General features: G+C 42.1%; 1 protein-coding gene across 2 annotated transcripts; it reads left to right on the top strand.

The window, feature by feature from the left end:
- Window positions 1-477: 477 nt before the first annotated feature.
- On the top strand, window positions 478-23,013 carry LOC139540398 (zinc finger protein 862-like). 2 transcript variants are annotated; one of them, XM_071344194.1, is made up of 8 exons: window positions 478-687; window positions 1,419-1,542; window positions 12,508-12,608; window positions 12,701-12,957; window positions 13,279-13,346; window positions 13,620-13,807; window positions 19,280-19,828; window positions 20,401-23,013. In XM_071344194.1, exons 2-8 carry the CDS (start codon window positions 1,478-1,480, stop codon window positions 22,557-22,559), a joined length of 3,387 nt encoding a protein of 1,128 aa, XP_071200295.1. In that variant the 5' UTR covers window positions 478-687; window positions 1,419-1,477; the 3' UTR covers window positions 22,560-23,013. The 2 variants fall into 2 exon arrangements, with proteins under 2 accessions (XP_071200295.1, XP_071200294.1); XM_071344193.1 differs by having other exon boundaries at window positions 20,398-23,013.
- The last annotated feature ends 629 nt before the right edge of the window (window positions 23,014-23,642 follow it).

Below are 23,642 nucleotides of genomic sequence, written 5' to 3'. Positions count from 1 at the left end.
TTGTCATTGAAGTGTGTGTTTAAGTTTGGTGGGAGGGGGAGTAGTCAATATATTTTCTTCAGAATTGCATTTCAATTTTGTTCTATCATTTAACTATTTACTTTTAACTAAATAGTTTAAATATAACTTTAAATTTACTTTCACGCTTAGATTATGACATTGTCCATGAGAACTGATAAGGTCTGTTTTGATTGTGTACCGTTTTCAAATGATTTCAGCCATAAATTGATTTCAGCAATATTTTTGGAGGACATAATTGAGGACAGTTTCTCAATCTACCCTGCCTAAATGTAAAACTTTTTTAACTTTTTGATGGTAATAATTCCATAGGTTCGTTTCTGAGCATTCTGTCAAGGTTGTTTCTCTCGCGCCCACACAGCACATCTAGTAATGCGCGTTGCACGAAAGGTGTCAATTTAACTTATATTTTTGTACTGCGTCTTTTCTCTCTGAACTAAAGTAGCTTTCTTCCGTTTTCCATGTCATTTCCTGTAATAAAAAGATGGTGGTCAAAGCCGAGAGACTCGGCTGACTCATAGTAATTACTTCTAATAGGAAAAACTGCATTGCCATGGACTAGTGAAGTCAAAGAGTGGCGGTGCGTCAACGACGGGGATCACGGAGTCTTGGGTCGGTAGATAAAGTGCTCAACGCAGACCCTCTGGAGCCCTGCAGATTCTATAGGTGGTGAGTCGTCGTATTACTAGCCAATGTGGCCAATGAAAATGGCTTCCGAAAGCGTTAGGCAAATTGCCAATTGCATGCAAACGAGAATCCAGGAAATATCTGGAATCTATCATAGTATGACTATGCTGCTGTGCTTTTCCTTGTTGTTGTGTAGGAACAGCAAACTTCGACGATAAATGTAAGTTTGTTATTTGAGTGTCATTATTTGTAGACCCGTCTCTACTGACAATACTCGAGCGTCTTCCGAAAGCGGCAGCTTTGACGACCAATCAGCACTGTCGATTCGCTGCCGCAATATTTTGGAATTCGGGATTTGTGGCCATAGTCCTCAACAACAGTTGGTTGGACAGGGGTTTCTCGCGGTCACTTCGAACGTTTGATGTCCAGAGATTGCCCCCTTTGTTACATTGTAACATCTCAGAATGCAAACCCTACATGAGACAAATGCTTGGTCTGTAACGCTTTTTGCCTTTTGTGAGTGCAGCTTGCCTTATGTAAATATGTTTGAAAATAAAATTTTTGGGGGGGACAAAATTAGCCGGAAACTAATTAGAGTTACCCCCTTTATAGTGAGTGCATTTAGAGTTCTGCTTTTGTGAAAATAGTCCAAATATTTTCATTTTGAGGATTTCAGATTATTTTCAAAGGTGCCCTTTGTATCTGTGCAACTGGTCATAATAACCAGCCTACTTTGTGTTGTAGATCACCTTGTTTTTCCGTGTTATTTGCAGATTAATGATGTGGGACTGAATTTGCAAACAGTAGGCCCACTCCCCTCCTTCCGTCCACAATGGCAGCATCATCTGCCTATCAATCCGAGCCTACCTCAGAAGCCGGGCCCAACAGCAGCCCCAGGTAGACTGATGCTGGGCGATTCCAGTGTTGTGGACACTACATTTGCATGCAAAATCACAACTTTAATATCTCACAAAATGGACAAACAAAATATAAATGAAACTTTGGATGTATGTGTCCCCCTTGGAATTACAAGAAAGCGGACTTCTACATGTTAGCATGTTGGAGAAATAAAGTAAATAAGAATCATTATGGATGTTACATGAACAAGCTTTTTGGGATAGCTATATGGAAGGAAAGGTTTGGCTGAACACCGAAATGATCATTTTGAAAACATGGTAATTTCCTTGATTACTTTAGAGGAAAAATAACCTTTACAGTTGCTACAACCTCTGTTATGGATGTTACAGAGTCTGAAATAGACATTCAAGTCATGATAAAAATCTATCATAACACATTTGTTATAATTTGTCATCTTTTTATAAGGTCAGCAGAAGGCATAATACTTCAGGATTGCATAATTACAGGTAGCCTGAATAGTATACAAGGCCAGTCCCCACACCCTTACATTAAAAAAATTCCCTTCACTTTTATATACACTACCGTTCAAAAGTTTGGGGTCACTTAGAAATGTCCTTGTTTTTGAAAGAATTTTTTTTTTTTGGGTCCATTAAAATAACATCAAATTGACCAGAAATACAGTGTCGACATTGTTAATGTTGTAAATGACTATTGTAGAAACGGCAGATTTTGTTATGGAATATCTACATAGGCGTACAGAGGCCCATTATCAGCAACCATCACTCCTGTGTTCCAATGGCACGTTGTGTTAGCTAATCCAAGTTTAGCATTTTAAAAGTCTAAATTATAATTTAAAAAACCTTTTGCAATTATGTTAGCACAGCTTAAAACTGTTGTCCTGATTTAAAGAAGCAATAAAACTGGCCTTTAGACTAGTTGAGTATCTGGAGCATCAGCATTTGTGGGTTCGATTACAGGCTCAAAATGGCCAGAAACAAAGACTTTTCTTCTGAAACTCGTCAGTCTGTTCTTGTTCTGAGAAATGAAGGCTATTCCATGCGATAAATTGCCAAGAAACTGAAGATCTCGTACAACGCTGTGTACTACTCCCTTCACAGAACAGTGCAAACTGGCTCTAACCAGAATAGAAAGAGGAATGGGACGCCCCGGTGCATAGCTGAGCAAGAGGACAAGTACATTTAGTGTCTAGTTTGAGAAACATAAGCCTCACAAGTCCTCAACTGGCAGCTTCATTAAATAGTACCCACAAAACACCAGTCTCAACTTGAACAGTAAAGAGACGACTCCGGGATGCTGGCCTTCTAAGCAGAGTTGCAAAGAAAAGCCATATCTCAGACTAGCCAATGAAAATATTAAAATGGGCAAAAGATCACAGACACTGGACAGAGGAACTCTGCCTAGAAGGCCAGCATCCCGGAGTGGGTCAAACGTTTTTTACTAATTTATTAAAAATAAAAAACGGAAATACTAAGTAAGTATTCAGACCCTTTACTCAGTACTTTGTTGAAGCACCTTTGGCAGCAATTACAGCATTAATTATTTTTGGGTATGACGCTACAAGCTTGGCACACCGTTATTTGGGGAGGTTCTCCCATTCTTCTCTGCAGATCATCTCAAGCTCTGTCTGGTTGGCTGTGGAGCGTTACTGCAGAGCTTTTTCAGGTCTCTCCAGTGATGTTCCCGAAGCCACACCTGCGTTGTCTTGGCTGTGTGCTTAGGGTTGTTGTCCTGTTGGAAGGTGAACCTTCACCCCAGTCTGAGGTCCTGACAGCTCTGGAGCAGGTTTTCATCAAGAATCTCTCTGTACTTTGCTCCGTTCATCTTTGCCTCGATGCTGACTAGTCTCCCAGTCCCTGCCGCTGAAAAACATCCCCACAGCATGGTTCTGCCACCACCATGCTTCACTGTAGGGATGGTGCAAGGTTTCCTCCAGACGTGACGCTCGGCATTCAGGCCAAAGAGTTCAGTCTTGGTTTCGTCTGACCATTCTTTGTTTAATCTCCGACCATGTTTCTCATTTCTCTGGGGACTTGGCTCGCCTCTATGAGGGAGTCCCTATCACCCGGCACCTGACTTGTTACAGTGGGCTGCCCCTACTTCAACGTGCTATCCGCATGGACACCTTAAGCCCTCTGTCCCCTGGCTGTACCTGACCTGCAGCTGATGGAGTGGCTGCATGGGGTAACTACACATGGTGGGCGGGGACAGGCACTACTGACATTCCGTCAGGGGAATTCTTTATTTTTGTAAATATGCTGCATACATATTTAAGGGTGGCTGTTACATAATTCCCCTGCCGAGGGTGCTGTGGGAAAAATGTCCAGCATGTGTGATGGTGTTTATATCTGGCTGACGCCATGTAGTCTAGCCTCCTCCTCGCCTGAGAGATATCGATCACTCCTGGCTCGTAGCTTCAGCCAATCAGACTCTCCCCATGAACCCCACACTCTGTCCATGCACTGATCACGCATTCTGTGATTGGTCAGATGCTCATAGCTAGCCCTGCACTGGTCAGACAGTGCTGTTGCATGCTCCCGCAAGGGTATAAATATTACCCTGAGCCTGACTGTGTTATCGTAGGTAGAGGTATGTGCATGGGATGTGTGAACACAAAGTAAGCTGTAGTTGTTTATCTTGGCTCTGTATGCGTTTTAAACTATTCATGATATGGCAATATGGCCAATATACCAATGCTAAAGGCTGTTTTTAGCACAATGCAACGCGGAGTGCTAGGACACTGCCCTTAACCGTGGTATATTGGTCATAAGTCACAAACCCCCGAGGTGCCTTATTGCTATTATAAACTGGTTACCAACGTAATTAGAGCAGTGAAAAATAAATGTTTTGTCATACCCATGGTATACGGTCTGATATACCACGGCTTTCAGCCAATCAGCATTCAGGGCTCGAACCACCCAGTTTATAACAATTATTATACAACGGGTGGGTCTAATCCTGAATGCTGATTAGTTAAAACTGCATTCCAGATGGTGTCTTTTCTACAAGTTACCACCGGTTAAATCTATGATGTTAAAATGCCTATTTACCCATGAACGTGTCAGGGAATCGGGACGAGACAGGCAGGCAGCATTTCTCAGCCAGTCGAAATCTTAAATCAACTGGCATATTTTTTTTTATGGATGTATACAAAGAAATGGAAATGGGGAAAAAAAGGTAAAACGAAGTTGTTAAAGGAATTTTGATTCCTGTTTATTAACCAATTCAATTAAAACTCTCTGCCCATAAATAAGAATTTGTAAGATAATTATCAGCATAAAATGGACAGATACCAGTCTTAAAATCAATCAATCAATAGCGTTTATTCTCGAGAGTACTGATCATAATACATTTTACATCAGGTTATATAATAAAGATGAGGTCATAGGTTTTAATGTCCAACCTCCTCTCGGATACAATGGCAATACAGTTCGAGTTCTCATTACTGTCTGCCACCTGTTAAACTATCTACAACCAACCCAAGGTCTTTCCCCTCCCTGGGTAGAGACATCATTCTAGCCTGTCTGAAGATAAACCCATTCTTTCTAACAAGGAACACATAACAGTCAACATTTATGATTATAATAAGGTTCATTAGTAGTATTCTGTTTAGTTATAATTCTAAGTCAAATGTATACATATTTTAGTCATTAAACACAAAAATCCCATAACAGAAGTGCAGTTAGTTTTCAATCTTTCCAGCTTTAGTTTGAAGTGATTGTGTTAGCTGTGTTGTTGGCTAGCTTTTCTGAACAACAGTGACCTGACGAGAGAGCATATTTTCTATGCCAGGTGAAATCGCGCGTCATTAGCTCATTGTTATGGATGCATCCAAATAAATTTCACTAGAAAACAGCTCATGCAAATGCAGCTACTTTGTTGTTATTCTGGCACTGTTTGACATTACTAAGTTAGCTGTAGCTAGCAAGCAAGGGATAAGAATGTTGCCAGCCAGTCTGGCAATGGAAAATTTAGGACGAACGACTGTGTCACGTCCATAGATACAGAACAAAAAGACTGAACGACTGTGTTGCGTCTCTGGCAACCGAACCCGATAGAACGAACAACCAGCCGGCTTGGGTAGCAACCCTAGATTTGTGTCGGGACTGCATCCTGTGGAAGGATAAAATAGTATGAATAAATTCATCTAAATAACTTTTTTAATGAAAATATGTTAATCATTATTTGAATATGTTGGTAACCCGTTGTATAAAAGTGATAATGCCCTCAACCTGTGTTAGACTTCATCTCAGGCCTAACAAAACCCGTGCCAATATATCCTATGTAATACATGCTTAGTAGATAGTATTTCTGTGTAATAGCCTACTGTTTATTGCTGCAGTGTATTATATAGAGTCCTTCATAGTGTAACGACCCTGGGGTTATAAGCGCGGAAATCGACTCTGCCGCACGAGCATGCTTTTGCGGCACAGTCGATAGCGCGCCGGACTTCGGGCTAGAAGGTCGAGGGTTCGAGACCTGCTCCCTGCCTGTTTCATTACAATATTGTGCTATTGTAGTTCTATGCCATTACATGGTTATAGCTCATTCATGTCCATTCACTTCTCTGTTCTATCCATTCTAGCCTGTATGTGAATATTCATTATTCCGTTCTCTGTACCTTTCAGAGAACCATCCTCACGTTCATCTTCTTTAGTGTGTTTAAATAAAGTTCCTATGTTTTAACTCTTGGGCTGCTTTATTACCCTCTAACCGGAGCCGATGTCAGTGAGTCACAAACCCGTAAAATAAGAAGGGCCAGGTCGCTCTTTTTCACTGCCAATCCACTTTTCTGGACACTGGAGGAAGTCTGCATATTTTGGGGGGGCTTTCATTTAAAAACATTTTTTTATAAACACTCCAAGACTATTCACAGATTGTTGAAACACTCTTCTGATCTTTCTATCTAAGAAATAGTACTGCCATGTATGAGAAATGCATTTCAGAGTATATTTTCCAACAGAATCTTAGCTAGAACAAGATATCAACAATTGCTTCCGTAAAAGTCTGAAGAATACATCCCCAGAACAAGCACACACAGTGTGGTGGTTGCACAAGCTTCTGAAGCTAAGATATGATACATCAATATCCATCTAATCAAATTTTATTTGTCACATGCGCTGAATACAACCGGTGTAGACCTTACAGTGAAATGCTTACTAACAAGCCCTTAACCAACAATGCAGTTTTTAAGAATATACCTAAAAAAAATAATAAGAGAAAAGTAACAAATAATTCAAGAGCAGCAGTAAAATAACAATAGCGAGGCTATACACACGGGGTACTGATTAGATGTTCAGGAGTCTTATAGCTTGGGCACCGGTGTCGAGGTAATATGTACATGTAGGTAGAGTTATTAAAGTGACTATGCATAGATAATAACAGAGTAGCAGCAGTGTAGAAGGGGGGGAGGGGCAATGCAAATAGTCTGGTTAGCCATTTGATTAGATGTTCAGGAGTCTTATAGCTTAGGGGTAGAAGCTGTTTAGAAGCCTCTTGGAACTAGACTTGGCGCTCCGGTACCACTTGCCGTGTGGTAGCAGAGAGAACAGTCTATGACTAGGGTGGCTGGAGTCTTTGACAATTTTTAGGGCCTTCCTCTTACACCGCCTGGTATAGAGGTCCTGGATGGCAGGAAGCTTGGCCCCGGTGATGTACTGGGCCGTACGCACTACCCTCTGTAGTGCCTTGCAGTCGGAGGCCGAGCAGTTGCCGTACCAGGCAGTGATGCAACCCATCAGGATGCTCTCTATGGTGCAGCTGTGGAACCTTTTGAGGATCAGAGTACCCATGCCAAATCTTTTCAGTCTCCTGAGGGGTAATAGGTTTTGTCGTGCCCTCTTCACAACTGTCTTGGTGTGTTTGGACCATGTTAGTCTGTTGGTGATTTTCTTTTTATTATTTGTAATAATGACAATTACAACAATACTGAATGAACACTTCAGATTCACATTTTAACTTAATATAATACATCAATAAAATCAATTTAGCCTCAAATAAATAATGAAACATGTTCAATTTGGTTTAAATAATGCAAAAATAAAGTGTTGAAGAAGAAAGTAAAAGTGCAATATATGCCATGTAAAAAAGCTAACGTTTAAGTTCCTTGCTCAGAACATGAGAACAATGAAAGCGGTATGCAAATTGGAGTGGGTCTAGGGTTTCACGTGATCACGTGAGTGCTACGGGTCTGTAGTCATTTAGGCAAGCTACCTTAGTCTTCTTGGGCACAGGGACTATGGTGGTCTCCTTGAAACATGTTGGTATTACAGAATCAGACAGTGAAGACACTTGCCAGTTGGTCAGCGTATGCTCGGAGTACAAGTCCTGTTAATCCATCTGGCCCTGCGGCTTTGTGAATGTTGACCTGTTTAAAGGTCTTACTCACTTCGGCTGCGGAGAGCGTGATCACACAGTCGTCCAGAACAGCTGATGCTCTCATGCATGTTTCAGTGTTAGTTCCCTCGAAGCGAGCATAGAAGTTATTTAGCTCGTCTGGTAGGCTCGTGTCACTGGGCAGCTCTCGGCTGTGCTTCCGTTTGTAATCTGTAATAGTTTGCAAACCCTGTCACATCCGACAAGCGTCGGAGCCGGTGTAGTACGATTCGATCTTAGTCCTGTATTGATGCTTTGCCTGTTTGATGGTTCGTCGGGGGGCATAGTGGGATTTCTTATAAGCTTCCGGGTTAGAGTCCCGCTCCTTGAAAGCGGCAGCTCTACCCTTTAGCTCAGTGCAATGTTGCCTGTAATCCATGGCTTCTGGTTGGGGTATGTACGTACAGTCACTGTGGTGACGACGTTATCGATGCACTTATTGATGAAGCCAGTGACTGATGTGGTTTACTCCTCAATGCCATCGGAAGAATCCCCAAACATATTCCAGTCTGCTAGAAAAACAGTCCCGTAGTTTAGCATCTGCTTCATCTGACCACTTTTATAGACCGAGTCACTGGTGCTTCCTGCTTTAATTTTTGCTTGTAAGCAGGAATCCGGAGGATAGAATTTTATTGTCAGATTTGCCACATGGAGAGCGAGGGAGGGCTTTGTACGCATCTCTGTGTGTGGAGTAATGGTGGTTTAGAGTTTTTTTTACCTCTGCACATTTAACATGCTGATAGAAATTAGGTAAAACTGATTTAAGTTTCCCTGCATTAAAGTCCCCGGCCACTAGGAGCGCTGCCTCTGGATGAGCATTTTCCTGTTTGCTTATGGCGGTATACAGCTCATTGCTGGCACTAAAACCGCACTCATCGGTCTGTGGTGGTATGTAGACAGCTACGAAAAATACAGATGAAAACTATCTCGGTAGATAGTGTGGTCTACAGCTTATCATGAGATACTCTAACCTCGAAAACCTAGAGACTTCCTTAGATATCGTGCACCAGCTGTTGTTTACAAATATACATAGGCCGACCGCCCCGTGTCTTACCAGAGGCTGCGGTTCTATCTTGCCGATAGTGTATAACCCGCCAGCTGTGTGTTTATTAATGTCATCGTCCAGCCACGACTCGGTGAAACATAAGATATTACCGTTTTTAATGTCCCGTTGGTAGGATATACGCGCTTTCAGTTCGTCCCATTTATTTTCCAGTGATTGAAGGTTGGCTAACAGTACGGAAGGCAGATTAGCTACTCGTCACCTGATCCTCACAAGGCACCTCAATCTCTTTCAGCAAAATCTCTGTTTCTTTCTCCAGCGAATGACAGGGATGAGGGCCTTTTCGGGTGTTTGGAGTATATCCTTCCGTCCGACTCCATAAAGAACAATTCTTTGTCCAATCACATCCACAACCATTATTGATGTTACAAATATCATCATGCTAAAAAAAAGGACACTGACAATGAAAAGAGAGAAACCAATTATTTACAATATAAAACCTTGATGAAAGTTAGCTTTACAGCGTAAGTTTCAAGATGATCTGATGTAAGGTTCATGTTTATGAAAACCTTTCCAAAAAAGTTATGCATGTTACATTGTCTGTCCCAGTCACCCCCTATCTTTACAAGACTGTAGAATACACAAACAAAACTCAAAACACATAGTCTGTATTGCTTCATTAACATCATCTCACAACTAATACTGTGAGTGAAAATTCAAGGTCTGTGAGCTCATTCTAAAAGCCATGAAATATGATTGACTGAAAAGCCTTTTTGGTCAACATTCATGCAATTTCCTCTTTAAACTTTTCAAATAAAGCCTGAACTCCAACATATACAGTTGCAAGAAAAGTATCTGAACCCTTTGTAATTACCTGGATTCCTACATAAATTCCTCTAAGTCACAACAATAGACAGACACCGTGTGCTTAACCTCTCTAGGGGGTGTAGGACGCTGACGTCCCACCTGGCCAACATTCAGTGAAATTGCAGAGCGCCAAATTCAAAAACAGAAATACTCATTATAAATATTCATAAAACATACAAGTGTTATACATCGGTTTAAAGATGAACTTCTTGTTAATCCAACCACGGTGTCACATTTCACAAAGGCTTTACGGCGAAAGCATACCATGCGATTATCTGAGAACAGCGCCCAGCAGACAAATCATTACAAACAGTTCCCAGCAAAGTAGAGGAGTTACACAAGTCAGAAATAGTGATAAAATTAATCACTTACCTTTGATGAACTTCATATGGTTGCACTCACAAGACTCCCATTTACTCAATAAATGTTTGTTTTGTTCGATGAAGTCCCTCTTTATGTCCAAAAACCTCCGTTTTGTTTGTGTGTTTTGTTCAGTAATCCACAGGCTCAAAGGCAGTCACAACAGACAGACGAAAAATCCGGAACGTATCAGTAAAGTTTGTAGAAACATGTCAAACGATGTTTATAATCAATCCGCGGGTTGTTTTTAGTCATAATAATCAATAACATTTCAACTGGACAAAAGCTTTGTCAATATAAAAGGAAAACAAGAAAGGCGTGCTCTCGGTCGTGCGCATGAAAAAACCTCTGGGACACTGCAGTGTCCACTCATTTAGACTGGTCTTACTCCCTCATTTTTCAGAATACAAGCCTGAAACAATTTCTAAAGACTGTTGACATCTAGTGGAAGCCATAGGAAGTGCAATTTGAGTCCTAAGTCAATGGATACTGTAATGGCATTCAATAGAAAACTACAAAATAAAAACATCCCACTTCCTAGATGGATTTTTCTCAGGTTTTCGCCTGCCATATCAGTTCTGTTATACTCAGACATTATTTTAACAGTTTTGGAAACTTTACAGTGTTTTCTATCCAAATCTACATTATTATTATATGCATATCCTAGCTTCTGGGTCTGAGTAGCAGGCAGTTTATTTTGGGCACACTTTTCACCCGGAGGTGAAAATAGTGCCCCCTACCCTAATGAAGTTAAACAAATAACACACCAATTATTGTATTTTTCTTGTCTATATTGAATGCATAATGGAAAAGTATGTGAACCCCTAGGCTAATGACTTTTCCAAAAGCTAATTGGAGTCGGGACTCAGCTAACCTGGAGTCCAATCAATGAAACGAGTTTGGAGATTTTGGTTAGAGCTGCCCTGCAATATAAAAAACACTCACAAAAGAGTTTGCTATTTACATGAAACATTGCTTGATGAACCATGCCTCAAACAAAATAGATCTCAGAAGACCTAAGATTAAGAATTGTTAATTTGCATGAAGCTGGAAAGGGTTACAAAAGTATCTCAAAAAGCCTTGATGTTCATCAGTCCACGTTAAGACAAATAGTCTATAAATTGAGAAAGTTCAACACTGTTGCTACTCTCCCTAGGAGTGGGCGTCCTGCAAAGATGACTGCAAGAGCACAGTGCAGAATGTCAATGAGGTTAAGAAGAATCCTAGAGTGTCAGCTAAAGACTTACAGAAATCTCTGGAACATGCTAACATGCTAACTCTGTTGACGAGTCTACAATACGTAAAACACTAAACAAGAATGGTGTTCATGGGAGTACACCATGGAAGAAGCCAATGCTGTCCAAAAAAAACATTGCTGCACGTGTGAAGTTCGCAAAAGAGCACCTGGATGTTCCACAGCACTACTGGCAAAATATTCTGTGGACAGATTAAACTAAAGCTGAGGTATTTGGAAGGAACACACAACACTGTGTGGAGAAAAAAAAGGCACAGCACACCTACATCAAAACCTCATCCCAACTGTAAAATATGGTGCATCATGGTTTGGGCTGCTTTGCTGCCTCAGGGCCTGAAACAGTTTGCTATCATTGACGGAAAAATGAATTCCCATGTTTATCAAGACATTTTGCAGGAGAATGTTAGGCTACCTGCCCGCCAATTGAAGCTCAACAGAAGTTGGGTGATGCAACAGGACAACGACCCAAAACACAGAAGTAAATCAACAACAGAATGGCTTCAACAGACCAACAGCCTTCTGGACCACTCCAGAAAACCAGTCAGAGTCCCGACCTCAACCCAATTTAAAATGCTGTGGCATGACCTCGAGAGCGGTTCACACCAGACATCCCAAGAATATTGCTGAACTGAAACAGTTTTGTAAAGAGGAATGGTCCTCCTGACCGTTGTGCGGGTCTGATCCGCAACTACAGAAAACGTTTGGTTGAGGTTATTGCTGCCAAAGGAGGGTCAACCAGTTATTAAATCCAAGGGTTCACATACTTTTTCCACCCTGCACTGTGAATGTTTACACAGTGTGTTCAATAAAGACATGAAAACGTATAATTGTTTGTGTGTTATTAGTTTAAGCAGACTGTGTTTGTCTATTGTGGTGACTATTATAGGAAGATCAGGTCAAATTTTATGACCAATTTATGCAGAAATCCAGGTAATTCCAAAGGGTTCACATACTTTTTCTTGCCACTGTAGGCTATTATTAAGGATAATTATGAACTATTTGGGCATGCGTATGTTGACTTCTATGCAGTGTTGCATTGTTCTTTGCATGCTGTATTGAAGATACACTACATGGGCATGTAACGCTTATCAATTGATCATGTACTGTATGTGATTTCTTACCACAGCCTAATCAAAGACGAGTGTGAGTCAGAGGAACCAAGCAATAAACTCAAGGTCGATCACGGGCACGGTGCCAGTGAGGGTCACCAAAAAGTAGACTTCTGGTGTAAGCATCATCATCTTTCTAACAATTTTCATGCTGAACATTGATGTGTACTACCATCAAAAACTGACCAATGTCCCAAAAAAATTCTACAGTCTGTGAGGAGTGCAAGGAGTATTTCTTGGAGGAATGCCCCACCCATGGTCCTCCAGTCTTTGTGCCAGACACATCAGTGGCACTGGGGGTACCCAACCGGGCTGCCCTCACGGTGCCCTCTGGAATAAAGATCGTCCGGGGGGAGGAGGTGGATGTGTGCTGCATCGATGCGGGCATCCCCAAGGGGGCGCTCTTTGGCCCATATCAGGGGGAGCTGGTGTCTAAAGACTATTCCGCAGGGTTTTTCTCATGGATGGTGAGTTGGAGCATTATCAGGGACTTTTCCTGAACTATTTATAAATACGTATTTCATTATTTGTCAACATTTATACGCTTTTATAATGGCTTATTCATTTCATTCGTGTTTATTTATTAATTATAAATGTTTTACCAATGGTCCTAACCCAACTGTTTGTATGTTATACATTTGTAGCCATATCAGCGTGAAAAATGCTTAAAAGGGTCAGGGATCTTTCTCCAGGGAACGTATCTCATCCTTGAGCTGTCCTCCATTTTCTAAACATCACACCATTCTGCTATTGCTGGTGTTATTCATCCTTATTCTCAATTCTCTTAGATCGTCGATGAAAACAACACATACAAATCCATTGATGGCAGTGATGAAACCAAAGCCAACTGGATGAGGTATAATTTAGTAATAATGTTGATCATCAATAAGCCTCTCAGTTTTGAGATGAGAATTGAACAGAAACTGATGAACTTCATCAGCCGTGAATTTTTGACATCAGTGTTTGACATCAGTGTTTAACATCCTAAATAAAGTGTGTGAAGATCAGGTGTAATTGAACCTGTTTACTGTATGTCCATTGCTTTAAACATGTTGATGCTACAACCTATGTTGTATTAAGACCTAATGCGACTCACAGATATTTATGGATTTTTGTTCCTATATTACAGGTATATACGGAATTCGTCGGATGAGAATGAGAGGAACCTGACTGCGTTCCAGCATGGAGAGCACATATACTTCCGCGTGTGTCGACAGTTGTCGACAGGAGAGAAGCTCCGTGTTTGGTACAGCGATGACTATATGAGGCGGCTGCACAGTGTCTCGCAGGACAGCATTGACCGCGACCTGGACACAGGTGAGACGCCCCCCTGAAATGGATTTCAATTTGCCTCATGTGGCTGCTCAATATGACTGACTTCATTAAATAAATATCCATCACTAGTAAAACTAGTGTTATTTGTGTTCCATTGACTTATTTTGGAGCGATTATGACGGCCAGTGTTGATCGAAGGAGATTTCAATGTTGTGCACAAATTTGTTTACATCCCTGTTAGTGACCATTTCTCCTTTGCCAAGATAATCAATCCAACAGGTGTGAAATATCAAGAAGCTGATTAAACAGCAGGATCATTAATTGCACAGTAGCACCTTGTGCTGGGGACAATAAAAGGCCACTAAAATGTGCAATTTTGTGTCACAACACAATCTCACAGATGTCTGTGGGAGCTGAATCAGAATTAGTTAGGTAACATAGATAAATAAGATGTTTTATTTACATAATATGCTTATATGAGATACTTGTCATTAGAATGTCTCCTTTTGGACTATACTGTTGGCAGTTGCACTTTTCCCTTCTCAGCTAGGGAAAAGTCACTTGGGGCCCAGAGAGGGGAGAGGTCAGGCTTGTCTTCGTATGTGAATGTATCTGTTAAACCATCTGGTGCTATGCAGAATATCAGAAGAGGTCAGAATGGAACATTGTCTTCATATGTGAATGTACGTATCTGTTAAACCATGTGAAGGGATGATTAAGGGGGAACCAATTATCTCTTGGCTCCACAATGTCTGTGCGCAAGTCACTCCCCTCAGTGAGCTTGTCCAGGAGTGGGGTGTTCTTGAGATGGGAGTATCTAAAGTTGACAATTGATATATGCCATTGGATGAGATAATGTTTTTGTACTATGAAGTACCAGGAACGAGATTAGAACCTCGTCTTAGAGACCAAACTGAACGATAATGTATAGCTAATGCTATCTGGCTATGGGATACTCCTCTCTCAAGTAAAAGTCTTTCTTTCTGAACTGTTCCTAAGATCTGTGGTTCGTCATGTAAGTTGAGAGGGGTGTATCTTGGCTATAAAAGATACTGGTTTTCTTTTATAGGCGCACTCAGAATTAATTATCGACACTGAATTGATCTGAGAGTCAAAGGGCTTTGGTGAAGCTCATATAATTAAAGATTAAGTATAACTCTGACTGGTGTGTGGTTTATAATTCTCCTCATTTAGTAATACAGGAAATGACCACGACATGTCTCAAGTTTTGAGGGAGTGTACAATTGGCATGCTGACTGCAAGAATGCCCACCAGAGTTAGTCCCAGTTGCTAATGTATGCATATCATTATTCATATTGGATAGAAAACACTCTGAAGTTTCTAAAACTGTTTGAATTATGTCTGTGAGTATAACAGAACTCATATGGCAGGCAAAAACCCGAGAAGTTCCACTTCCTGTTTGAATTGTTTCTGAGGTGTCAGATTTTCAACCATGCTCTCAATTGAAATGACAGCGAGATATAGATTAGTTTTCACTTCCTACGGCTTCCACTAGATGTCAAGTCAACAGAATTTTGTCTGATGACTCTAATGTGAAGGGGGGCCGAAGGAGACAGGAATGAGTAATCACTTCCACGGGCTGATCACGCATTCACCATGCGCCTTCACATGAGTAGGACGTCCGTTCCATCGCTCTTCTGAAGTCAATTTAATTTTCCGGTTGGAACGTTATTCAAGATGTATGTTAACAACATTCTAAAGATTGATTCAGTACATCGTTTGACATGTTTCTACTGACTGTTACGGAACTTTTGGACATTTCGTCACGCTATAGTGGAGGTTTCTGACTTTGGAATTGTTTACCGAAGGCGCGAACCAAAGTAGCTAATTGGACATAAATAACGGACATTATCGAACAAATCAAGCATTTATTGTGGACCTGGGATTCCTAGGACTGCATTCTGATGAAGTTCATCAAAGGTAAAGAAACATTTATCATGTATTTTCTGGTTTCTGTTGAGTCCAACATGGCGGCTAATTTGGCTATTGGTCTGAGCTCCGTCTCAGATTATTGCATGATTAGCTTTTTCCGTAAAGTTTTTTTGAAATCTGACACAGCGGTTGCATTAAGGAGAGGTATATCTATAATTCCATGTGTATAACTTGTATTATCATCTACATTTATGATGAGTATTTCTGTTGAAACGATGTGGCTATGCACTATCACTGGATGTTTTTGGAACTAGTGAATATAACGCGCCAATGTAAACTCAGATTTTTTGTTACAAATATGAACTTTATCAAACAAAACATGCATGTATTGTGTAACATGAAGTCCTATGAGTGTCATCTGATGAAGATAATCAAAGGTTAGTGATTCATTTTATCTCTTTCTGCTTTTTATGACTGCTATCTTTCGCTGGAAAAATGGCTGTGCTTATTGTGGTTTGATGGTGACCTAACATAATCGTTTATAGTGCTTTCGCTGAAAAGCATATTTGAAATCGGACCCTTTGGTGGGATTAACAACAAGAATACCTTTAAAATGATATAAGACACATGTATGTTTGAGGAATTTTTATTATGAGATTTCTGTTTTTTGAATTTGGCGCCCTGCACTTTATCTGGCTGCTGTCATATCGATCCTGGTAGCGGGATGCAGCCATAAGAAGTTAAGGAGGAAACTGACGTGTTTGCAGCCTGATAGGAGGATGTTAATGTACGGACAAGTCTCTGGGGGATACGAGCAATAGTCTGGGTAGCCATTTGATTAGGTGTTCAGGAGTCTTATGGCTTGGGGTTAGAAGCTGTTTCGAAGCCTCTTGGACCTAGACTTGGCGCTCCGGTACCGCTTGCCGTGCGGTAGCAGAGAGCAGCCTATGACTAGGGTGGAGTCTGACAATTTTTAGGACGATAATGGGGGTGTGCTCAGTCGTCTTTTTCCTGTAGTCCACAATCATCTCCTTTGTCTTGATCACGTTGAGGGAGACGTTGTTGTCCTGGCACCACACGGCCATGGATGAAATCATCTGCTGTTTGACAAAATAAAAGGTCTAATCCAGCCATGAGGTTTATTGTAGCCATTATCGGTGTGTCATATTTATGTTTATTTGAACATTTGAATAAAAATTTGCGGAAAAGGCTACTATAACTGATGTGTTTGCAAAATTATATCAGATAATGAGGGCCAGTCCTGGTCCTCTGGGTCCACAAGTCATGACAATTAATTCAAATCAGATTTTGTTTTAAATGTCAAATACTTGCAGGCTTCTCACATGGTGCAATGGCGAGAAAAGGGAACAATCGAATAAGTGACATAGTAATACTAGAAATAATTTTAACAAAAATTAAACGCAGTACAAAAGAGGCATGCAGATAAAAAGAAAATAAGAGTAAATAGTATCATGAACATTGTTTACCCCTGTACATAGTAAGTGGAGAAAACGAATACAATGCAATAGCAGCATAGAATTATAGAGACTTATTATGAACAGTACAGGAGTTAAGTAAATAGGCTATACACTGTATTTACATTAGTAGTGCAGTAGGTGACCTGGCTATTGCATTGGTCTGGTAGACTAAAGAGATTCCAGTCACTGGAACAGTATAGATCACTTTCGGTTCGGGTTCTGTTCCTTAAATAATTGTTATTTTCTGGTTTTCTGTTCTGTTCCCTGAACCGGTTCCAACCTTTGCTTGTGAACGCCTAACACTGTAAGATCACATTTTATAACTTAGCTAATCATGTTGGCAATACAAGCATTCAAATGACAAGCTTTCAAACGCAACATGCAACAATTTCAAAGATTTTACTGAGTTACAGTTCATATAAGGAAATAAATTCATTAGGGCCTAATCTATGGATTTCACATGACTGGGAATACAGATATGCATCTGTAGGTCACAGATACCTTGGGGAAAAAAGGTAGGGGTGTGGACCAGAAAACCAGTCAGTATCTTGTGACCACCATTTGCCTCATGCAGCGCGACACATCTCCTTCACATAGAGTTGATCAGGCTGTTGATTGTGGCCTGTGGATGTTGTCCCACTCCTCTTCAATGGCTGTGCGAAGTTGCTGGATATTGGCGGGAACTGGAACACGCTGTCGTACACGTCGATCCAGAGCATCCCAAACATGCTCAATGGGTGACATGTCTGGGGAGTATGCAGGCAATGGAAGAACTAGGTCATTTTCAGCTTCCAGGAATTGTGTATAGATCCTTGCGAAATGGGGCCGTGCATTATCATGCTAAAACTTGAGGTGATGGCGGTGGATGAATGGCAAGACAATGGGCCTCAGGATCTCATCACTGTATCTCTGTGCATTCAAATTGCCATCGATAAAATGCAATTGTTTGTGTTGTCCGTAGCTTATGCCTGCCCATAGCATATCCCCACCGCCACCATGGGGCACTCTGTTCACAACATTGACATCAGCAAACTGCTCACCCACACGACGCCTTCTGCAGTCAGCATGCCAATTGCAAGCTCCCTCAAAACTTGGGACATCAGTGGCATTGTGTTGTATGACAAAACTGCACATTTTAGAGTGGCTATTTATTGTCCCCAGCACAAGGTGCACGTGTGTAATGATCATGCTGTTGAATCAGCTACTTGATAATCCACACCTGTCAGTTGGATGGATTATCTTGGCAAAGGAGAAATGCTCACTAAAAGGGATGTAAACAAAAAACAAACTTTTTAGAGAAATAAGCTTTTTGTGCGTATGAAACATTTCTGGGATCTTTTATTTCAGCTCATGAAACATGGGACCAACACTTTACATGTTGTGTTTATATTTTTGTTCAGTGTAGTTGAAGACTTATTTGAGTCATAAAAGTGCATTGAAATTACTTAGGAACTGTGCACACCTAAGAGAGGTGTGTGGCCACTTGGAGACACCAGTTAGTTCTCTCACTTAAACCCATGTAATGGTTTTGTCTTATGTTGCACCTACCCCACATTTTCAGGAATATTCTTATGTTACTGAATGTATCCAGAATATTTTCAGATTTTGTTATCAACAAATACAGCAAAGTACAGTATGCACATAAAATCAACAGTGTAATATTTGGATTCAGTATTGTGTCAGGTGAACTGTTGTGTCCTCAACTTAGGTCTTATAATTTCCCCATAATCTCCAAGCTGTTCCCTTTCGATTGTTACCATGCTTATACATCTTCTGTAACAAACATTTAAATGTAGCCGTATCCATATAGACCGATTATCACGAGTGTAAAAGGTTAATGACAGTGGTCAACACTTTTATTCAAATGAGTTAGGCGGTTTTTATTTATTTAACCTTTAATTAACTAGGCAAGTCAGTTTAGAACAAATTCTTATTTACAATGACGGCCTACACCGGCCAAACCAGTACGACGCTGGGCCAATTGTGCGCCGCCCTATGGGACTCCCAATCACGGACAGTTGTGATACAGCCTTTTGCTGTATGTTATATCACATCCATTGTCGTATTACTTGTAGATAGCTTTACTTTACACAGGCGTACATTTACACTTCCACACAGCTAACTCTACACTGTTGTATTGCAGGCCTGTTTACTGTTGGGAAATCCAAGGCCCAGGCGGAGACCAAAGGACCCATGCTCAGGTCAGCTCTGCATGGGAGGCGGAGCTTCAGCAAGCACACTAGCGAGGAGGGGGACGGTCAACCACAAACCAAGAAAAAGAAAATCGACCTGATCTTCAAAGATGTCCTGGAAGCTTCTCTGGAGGCCTCCAAGAGCCAGGAAACTCCCCTGAATAGCACCTTCTCCCTGAGGCGGGCCAGAGCTCAACATGTCAGCCACCCCACACTCACCTCCCAGAGTGGGGAGTCGTATTTGGCCCAGGAGGAATGCAAAGTGCCAGGTCTGAGTCTCCACCCATCAGAGCACTTTGATGTTCAGTGTCTGAAGATGGAGGATTCAGAAGACGACACTGGTCAGACTCATGAGGGGCCTTCCACCTCGTTTTGCCCCAACTGTGTGAAGCTTAAGAGGAGGATTCGGGAGCTGGAGGCAGAGGTGTTTCGTCTGAGGGGAGGGGAGCAGGTGGAGGTACCCCTCCACCCTGAGCTCGCACCTATAGATGAGCTCCAAGGTAGGTCATATAGAGAAATGGCGCATTGTGACAAGGGTTATTCGGTGAGATTGTTCCTCTGCTTTGTAGCACAACATTTCAGATGTTACATTTTCTGTACTTTCTATATTCACCTTCAATTAAAATGTGGATGCCCCATATCACAATCCACATCGTTACCAGTAGAAAAGCATTTTTCATTATTTTGGTTAGGCTAACTAAAACAAGAAGTTGAGTTAAACACCGTTTGTGAGTTAACATTAAATTATGTGAAATAATTGTCACAGTGATTTCCTGCTTTAGATTTTGCATTAGTGAATGTTTTTGTGTGTGTGTATATTCTAGGGGATTCAAAATAGATTAACATGCTTGCACATGTCTTTTTATAGATTTAAAACAAATTATTTAAATGATTCATTTCTGGCTGGATTTCTGAAATCTCCGATATTCTGTGGATTTGGTAGGATATTAGTCTGATCAAATTCCAGAAATAGGAAGAAAATCTTCAATTGTTTCTCAGGTGTTGCATACAGTATTGCATTGCTGAGGTGTTTTTAAATTATATTTATGTTATATCCATTTATTTTCAGCAGTTGAGGCTATAACCCCTATTCCCGTGCTGCTGGATGAGGATGATCAGGATGTGGAATCTGCAGATGAGTCCATCACTGCTGACCTCATGGTGGCTGCTGACGACTCCTCCAAGCTGTTGGCTGGAACTGGACAGCGGATACGCCGCTTCAAGCAAGAATGGCTCAAGAAGTTCTGGTTCCTACGCTACTCGCCAACGCTCAATGAGATGTGGTGTCATGTTTGTCGCCAGTACACCGTCCAGTCCTCACGCACCTCCGCCTTCATCATCGGCTCCAAGCAGTTCAAGATCCACACCATCAAGCTGCACAGCCAAAGCAACCTACATAAGAAGTGCCTTCAGCTATACAAGCTCCGCATGCACCCGGAGAAGACCGAGGAGATGTGTCATAACATGCTGCTGCTGTTCAATGCTGCTTACCATCTGGCCCTGGAAGGCCGTCCCTTCTCAGACCTGCAAGCTCTGGCCGAGTTGCTTAAGAAATGCGAGCTCAAGGTAGTCTACCAGTATATGAACGAAAGCGATTGCCAGACCCTCATCCACCATATTGCCAGGGCACTTAAGGAAGACCTGGCAGAGAGGATACGCCTGTCACCCTTCCTCAGTGTCATCATGGACGGGCAGAGCGAAGACTTGCTGTCAGACACCGTTGCCGTCTATGTGCAGTTCACCACCAGCGAGGGACCCCCTGCCACAGAGTTTCTCTCCCTGCAGAGGCTGAGCGTTGACAGTGTGGATGGCTACCTCCAGGCCATTGATCGGGCCTTTGCTGTGCTTGGTCTGAGGCTTCAGGACATGCTGCTGGCTGGTCTGGGGCTCGATGGCTCCAACATCTCCTCCAGTTTGAGAGCAAATATGTACATTGATTTACGGAAGATGCTCCCCTGGATCCTCTGCTTGCCGGTCATGATCCATCGTCCTCACCTGGAGGTGCTGGATGCCATCAGTGGGAAGGAGCTGTCCTGTCTGGAGGACCTGGAGAACAACCTGAAGCAGCTGCTGAGCTTCTACCGGTACTCTCCTCACATGATGGCCGAGCTCAGGACTACCGCCCCCACACTGTCTGAGGAGACAGAGTTCCTGGGAGACATACGAGCTGTCCGCTGGATTATAGGGGAGCCAAATGTCCTGATCGCCCTTATCAAAGATTACCTGGAGGTGGTGGCGCACCTCAAGGATATTAGCAGCCAAACGCAGAGGGCAGATGCAGCAGCCATCGCCTTGACCCTACTTCAGTTCCTCATGGATTACCAGTCTGTCAAGCTAATATACTTTCTCCTGGATGTCATCGCTGTCCTTTCACGCCTTGCTTTCATCTTCCAGGGGGACTACCTGCTGGTGTCTCAGGTAGATGCCAAGATCGAAGAGGCCATCCATGATATCGGTCAGCTGGTGGACTGCCCTGGGGAGTACCTGCAGGAGTTTGAGGATCATTTCCGCGAAAGTTTCAATGGCGTAGACCTGAAGAACTTACGGGTTGCAGAGTCCAAGTTCCAATCCATCCGCGAAAAGATCTGCCAGAAGAGTCAGGGCATCTTGTCGCAGCGACTCGACATGCACAGCCGCACAGTGGTCAAGGCGTGCCGGGTGCTCGACCTCACCACCTGGCCACGCAACAGGGATGACCTGCAAGCCTTTGGGGAGGAAGAGATCCTGCTTATCTTTGACCACCTTGAAGCGATTCCCTCTGCTGTCCGGGAGGCATTGCGGGACAGAATTGGCACTCGGGGCAGCCTGCTGGTGGAGTGGAGGGACCTCAAAGCTGACTATTGCGGCATGAACGGCTTCAAGGAGGTGGTCAGTCAAATCTCCAGGTACAAGCAGCGCTTCCCTCTGCTTAACCGCATCCTCCAAGTCGTCAGGGTCCTGCCCACTTCCACCGTCTGCTGTGACAAGGGCCGGGGGTCCCTGCAGAAAGTGCGCAAGAACAACTGCTCAAGGCTGACGCTGGACCAGATGAATGACCTACTGACCCTTGCGGTTAACGGGCCACCCATGGCCAACTTCGATGGCAAGCGACCACTGGACAGCTGGTTTGAGGAGAAGTCTAGCAACAGTTATTCACTCTCAGCCGAAATGCTGAGTAGAATGTTGGCTAATGAACAAAAGTCTGTTTTGCACAGCATGGATGTGAACACAGAGTTCTACCCTGATATTTGACTGATAAGGGCCAGGGCTTTATTCCACTTTATTCCAAAAGCTAGGGATGTAGCGATTCACCGATATGCATTGGTCCCCGATTTAAATGTTTAAGATACAATGGCATCGGTCTTCGGACCCCAAGCTGATTCAAATGTAGCATGCATCGGTCAGAAAATTGATTCATAGGTTACGAATTGCCCGGTTCACATTTTATTTTGCACATATTCTTTCTACCTAATCTTTTGTCACAACTGATGCGTCCTCTCCTTCAGGGTCGAACAGCATGTAACTGTGTTGACAGTCATTGATCTACAAGTGATTTTGCATGCCGAACAACCCAAGGCAATATCAGTAGCCTAGTCAAACTGTGCACTGTGCCGAGTGACAACCTTTGTAATTTGCTAGGTTATTGTTATCTATGCACTGTTGAAAATGTTGTTTTCCCCGAAATAAATAAAAGTAAGCTACTGGAGACACGACTCTCATCTGGCTATAGGCTACCTGTTGAATGGAGATTACAATATATTTTATTTGGATTGTTCAGGTTCAACATCAGCAATAGTTTTGATATCTGCTGAACGGGGCTTACAATAAATGTTATTTTGATTGGTCAGGTTAACCCTCAGCAATAATTTTGGTAGTTTGTCTTTAAACTATCAGTGTATATGGTAATTTTTAGATGTACAAGGTAAAGTTTATAATTTCATAACTAGGACAGCAATCACTTTTGCGAGGTCCACTGCATGGCCGAAGCGAGAGGACAAAAGAGGAATTTTATAACTTCCAAATGTTAAATTTTGAGAGTGGGGGGGGGGGGGGGTGAAATCCAAAGTTGTGCTATTTCTTCATTAATCTGCTAAAATTACAAGTTAATTAGTGGGTGATGGTTATTTCAGAACCAAAGTGGGGGGACAAAAAACATACGCTTCATTGCCCCCTCACCCCAATCTATAGTGGTAGTGGGGAGGTAGATGCCTAGTGTCCCTTATGGCTCAGCTCAAGTGCCTACATAGTGCATACACCATAGACATACAGTACCAGTCAAAGGTTTGGACACACTTACTCATTCAAGGGTTTTTCTTTATTTTTTACTATTTTCTA

This window comes from Salvelinus alpinus, chromosome 15 (assembly GCF_045679555.1).
Source record: "Salvelinus alpinus chromosome 15, SLU_Salpinus.1, whole genome shotgun sequence".
Taxonomy (NCBI): Eukaryota; Metazoa; Chordata; class Actinopteri; order Salmoniformes; family Salmonidae; genus Salvelinus; species Salvelinus alpinus.
The sequence above is the reverse complement of the archived record's forward strand: the minus strand, read 5'-3'. Positions and strand labels throughout refer to the sequence as shown.